Raw genomic sequence first — 5,000 nt, 5'->3', positions numbered from 1 at the left:
ATACGTCATTGTGTTTATACAGTCTTCCTGTGTGTTGGTTGGTCGGTGATGGTTTGTGTATGATTGTAAATGCGTTGTTTTATGGTTGGCTGTTGGTTACAGTATTTTCCTGAAGGAGCTGGAGAACTATGAGCAGCTACCCGAGGACGTGGGCCATTGCTTCGTCACCTGGGTAACACATTACGTGGCTGTGTGTGTGTGTGTGTGTGTGTGTGTGTGTGTGTGTGTGTGCGCGTGTGTGTGTGCCTGCATGCGTGTGTATGTGTGTGTGTGAGTGCATGTGTGTGTGTCAGAGAGAGAGAAAGACAGAGTGTGTCACAATGTGTCAGTATATTGCAATGATTCATGGGATAACGTGCATAACCTACAACCTCCCCCACCCCCCCCACTCCCCCCACCCCTCTCTGCCTCAGGCGGATAAGTTCCACATGTACGTGACGTACTGCAGAAACAAGCCAGACTCCAGCCTTCTGATCCAACAGCACGGGGCAGGCTTCTTTGAGGTGAGACGACATCCCCTGTCCTCTCCTTCCCTCCCTCTCTCTCTATCCCTCCATCTCTCTCTATCCCTCCATCTCTCTCCCTTCCCGAGGCCTCTCTGTTTCTTCCTCTTCTGCCTCTCTCTCTTTTTTCTTTTTTACGGTATGGCTCTCTCCTCGCTGCTCTCTTTCTTTCTCTTCGATGTCTCTGCTTGTCATTCATACCCTCTTTTGGTCTCTCTCTCCCATAAACTCTCCTCCCCTCTCTCTACCTCTCTCCCTCTCTCCCATCTGCAGTATCTTCGAACAGTGACTTCACCCTGTTAGTCTATAATATATATATATATACCAATTAGCACTTTTATCCAAAGCGACTTACAGTGCAGTGAGTGCATACACTTTTCCGTATATATCGTCCCAGCGGGAACCAAACCCACAACCTAAGCATTGTTGGTGCAATGCTCTACCAACTGAGCCCCAGAGGACCACTATAAACAGTACTATGGTGCTCTATTGTGAGGCATCCAGTTGTGATTTATTACAGTAAACTACAGTATGGAATTCTATTGTTCTGTTGGCAAGATGATATTCTAACCTTGTGTGTGTGTGTAGGAGGTCCAGAGGAGGCATGGCCTTGCTAACTCCATCTCGTCAGCCCTCATTAAGCCAGTGCAGCGCATCACAAAGTACCAGCTCCTTCTGAAGGTACAGAACACTTGAAATACATAGTTCTGTAACAGGTTGTGAGTGTGTGTGTGTGTGTGTGTGTGTGTGTGTGTGAACTTCTTACTCCTCTGGCACCGATAGAATAACCAAGACATCAGAAAGCATCTCTTTCTTACTGTGTGTGTTTCTGTGTGTCTGTGTGTGTGTGTGTGTGTGTGTGTGTGTGTATGTGTATGTGTATGTGTCTGTGTCTGTGTGTCTGTGTGTGTGTGTGTGTGTGTCTGTGTCTGTGTCTGTGTGTGTGTGTGTCTGTGTGTGTCTGTGTGCAGGAGTTGCTGGCGTGTTGTGAGGAAGGGAAAGGTGAGATCAAGGAGGGTCTCGACGTCATGCTGAGTGTTCCCAAGCGAGCCAACGATGCCATGCACGTCAGCATGCTGGAGGGTAAGTCTCTAACCATACTAAAATGAAATATTTCCAAGTATTTTATTAGATATCTTTTGTTTGATGATATTACAGTTAGCATGTTGTTCTTGTGCCGTTGTGTGTGAGTATGACAAATCATGTTGTTGTGATCGCTCACATCGCTGTCCTGTCATATCCTATGATGTCACATCCTGCGGTGTGATGTCACAGGTCTGGAGGAGGGATTGGAGGTGCAGGGGGAACTCCTCCTCCAGGACTCCTTCCAGGTGTGGGATCCCAAGTCTCTGATCCGGAAAGGACGGGAACGTCACCTCTTCCTGTTTGAGCTGTCGCTGGTCTTCAGCAAGGAGATGAAGGACTCCACCGGACGCATCAAGTACCTTTACAAGAGTCGGCTCAGGGTAGGGCTGCCGCACACACATACCACAACTTTAACTCTCCTACCACACCTTTATCTCACATACCACACCTTTAACTTTCCTACTTCACCTTTAACTCTCATAACACACCTTTAACTCTCCTACTTCACCTTTAACTCTCCTACTTCACCTTTAACTCTCCTACTTCACCTTTAACTCTCCTACTTCACCTTTAACTCTCCTACCACACCTTTAACTCTCCTACTTCACCTTTAACTCTCCTACTTCACCTTTAACTCTCCTACTTCACCTTTAACTAACATACCACACGTTTAACTCTCATAACACACCTTTAACTCACATAGCACATCTTTAACATCTATACCACACCTTTAACTAACATACCACACGTTTAACTCTCATGCCACACCTTTAACTCTCATGCCACACCTTAATGTGTGCGTGTGTTTGTCTGCTGACAGACTTCAGAGCTGGGGGTGACGGAGCACATTGAGGGGGACCCTTGTAAGTTTGCGCTGTGGGTGGGCCGCACACCGACCTCAGACAACAAGACCGTCCTCAAGGTACGAGCGAGCGCTCCCACACACTCGCATTCTCACACACTCACTCTCACACACACACACACACACACACACACTCTCTCTGCTACCCCGTAGCTTCTGTTACACCTCTCTCTTCTCTCCCTCCCCCCTGCTCTCTCTCTTTCTCTCAGGCCTCCTCTCTGGAGCTGAAGCAGGAGTGGGTGCGTAGCGTGCGTCAGGTGATCCAGGAGAGGCGTGGCCACCTGAGGGGGGCTCTGAGGGAGCCCATCCCCCTGCCCAAGACCCCCGCCCCCACGCTTGCCCGCCAGCGCAGCATCAACAGGAGGTCAGAAACCCCACCCCCAAACACACTCTCTGTCCCTATCCCTACTCTCTGTCCCTATCCCCTGCTTTTTCCGTCCATCCCTCCCTTTCCATCTCTACCCATTTCCCTCTCTATCTCTCTCTTTCTCTCTCTCTCTTTCTCTCTCTCTCTAACCTTTTCTCTCTCTCTCTCTCTCTATCTCTCTATCTCTCTCTCTATCTCTATCTCTCTCTCTCTATCTCTCTATCTCTCTCTCTCTATCTCTTTCTCTCTCTCTAACCTTTTCTCTCTCTCTCTCTCCCTATCTCTCTCTCTCTCTCTCACCGTCTCTGCTGTGTGACTGCTCCTCAGGCGTGTGTTGTGCGTGTTAGTCCTCAACAGTGTGGTGAATCTGAGCCTGTTGTGTGTCCTGCCTCCCCCTCAGGGACGCCAGTGAGGATGCAGACAGTCTGGGCGACGCCAGCAGCCAGCCTGACACCGTCTCCATCGCTTCCCGCACCTCCCAGAACACCGCAGACAGTGACAAGGTAAAGAGACTACACTACCCAACCACCACCACACTGACCCGTGCTGTAGAGACTACACTACCCAACCACCACCACACTGACCCCTGCTGTAGAGACTACATTACCCAACCACCACCACACTGACCCGTGTCCATATTTTGGGGGGAGGAATGAACTTTCCACAATATTTTTCCTTAATAATATATAGTGTGTGTGTGGGTGGGTGGGTGTGTGTGTATGTGTGTGTGTGTGTGTGTGTGTGTGTACGTGTGTGTGTATGTGTGTGTGTGTGTGTGTGTGTGTGTGTGTGTGTCTGTGTGTGTGTGTGCACGCGTCTGTGCATGCGCATGTGGTTGAGAAGTGTGTGTTATTTCACACCACTCCCTGAACAGAGGTGCCAGAGGGGTGTGTCTCCAAACTACAGATTCATGACCTCACCACTGCAGCAGCAGCAGCTGTGTGTGTGTGTGTGTGTGTGTGTGTGTGTGTGTGTGTGTGTGTGTACAATTTAAGAAGGGTGTTCCCCATACTGAGTTTAAAATCATTTTGGTGCAGATTTTTACCACTGCTCACATCCACTCTCTCTCGGTATGTTTTCATATTATGTTTGTGTATGTATGTATGTATGTTTGTATGTATGTATGTAGGTAGGTAGGTAGGTATGTATGTATGTATGTATGTATGTATGTATGTATGTATGTATGTATGTATGTATGTATGTATGTATGTATGTATGTATGTATGTATGTACTGTATGTATGTATGTATGTATGTAGTGTATGTATGTAGGTATGTAGGTATGTAGGTATGTATGTATGTATGTACCGTATGTATGTATGTATGTATGTATGTATGTACTGTATGTATGTACTGTTATGTATGTACTGTTATCTATGTAGTTTATGAAAGATTTAGAGATCGTGGCTAGAATTTCAACTCACTTTGATGTATGTATGTATGTATGTATGTATGTATGTATGTACTGTTATGTATGTACTGTTATGTATGTATGTATGTATGTACTGTTATGTATGTACTGTTATGTATGTAGTTTATGAAAGATTTAGAGATTTAGACATCATGGCTAGAATTTCAACTCACTTTGATTTGGTTTGTAAATAGTCAAAATGCTACAAAGCGAAATAGCTAATAAACCCGGTAGTTGACGACCATGAAGACACTGCAGGGCAGAGAGAGGTTCAGCATGGCACTACTCTGACCACTCCTCCTCTCCACTGGGCTAGTGCAGAGTCAGCATGGCACTACTCTGACCACTCCTCCTCTCCACTGGGCTAGTGCAGAGGCAGATACATGACTTATTGGGTGTATTGGCTGACAGCTGCGTAATTGAGTGTGTGTGTGTGTGTGTGTGTGTGTGTGTGTGTGTGTGTGTGTGTGTGTGTGTGTGCATGTGTGCGTATGAGTGTGTGTGCATTTTCTGAAGGTGTAAGTTGTGTTTGCATGTGTAATGGCTCAGAAGCTATTGCGCAGCACTTCTCTTAACTACGCTGCTGTTTACTCTCTGAGTGTGTGTGAGTGTGTGTGAGGGTGTGTGTGAGTGTGTGTGAGGGTGTGTGTGTGTGTGTGTGTGTTGTGTGTGTGTGTGAGTGTGTCTCTCTCTCTCTCTTGCTCTCCCGCTCTCTCCTTTCTCTCTGTTGGGAATACTTTTTCCATATGGTGGGATTCCCGAAACAGCTGTG

General features: G+C 47.0%; 1 protein-coding gene across 1 annotated transcript in view; it reads left to right on the top strand.

The window, feature by feature from the left end:
- The window catches only part of kalrnb (kalirin RhoGEF kinase b), a gene marked incomplete at both ends in the record, with an annotated part of 41,982 nt that overhangs the window by 23,795 nt on the left and 13,187 nt on the right, over positions 1 to 5,000 (top strand). Inside the window, 8 exons of the mRNA XM_080527800.1 lie at positions 103 to 172; positions 414 to 503; positions 1,092 to 1,184; positions 1,475 to 1,586; positions 1,779 to 1,969; positions 2,410 to 2,511; positions 2,661 to 2,815; positions 3,219 to 3,321. Coding sequence (XP_080383926.1) covers positions 103 to 172; positions 414 to 503; positions 1,092 to 1,184; positions 1,475 to 1,586; positions 1,779 to 1,969; positions 2,410 to 2,511; positions 2,661 to 2,815; positions 3,219 to 3,321 — 916 coding nt within the window. The remainder of the gene's footprint in view (positions 1 to 102; positions 173 to 413; positions 504 to 1,091; positions 1,185 to 1,474; positions 1,587 to 1,778; positions 1,970 to 2,409; positions 2,512 to 2,660; positions 2,816 to 3,218; positions 3,322 to 5,000) is intronic.

Source organism: Nansenia antarctica, assembly GCF_963989245.1.
Source record: "Nansenia antarctica genome assembly, chromosome: 3".
Classification (NCBI taxonomy): domain Eukaryota; kingdom Metazoa; phylum Chordata; class Actinopteri; order Argentiniformes; family Microstomatidae; genus Nansenia; species Nansenia antarctica.
Note: the sequence above shows the minus strand (reverse complement) of the source record. Positions and strands in the feature narration are given on the sequence as shown.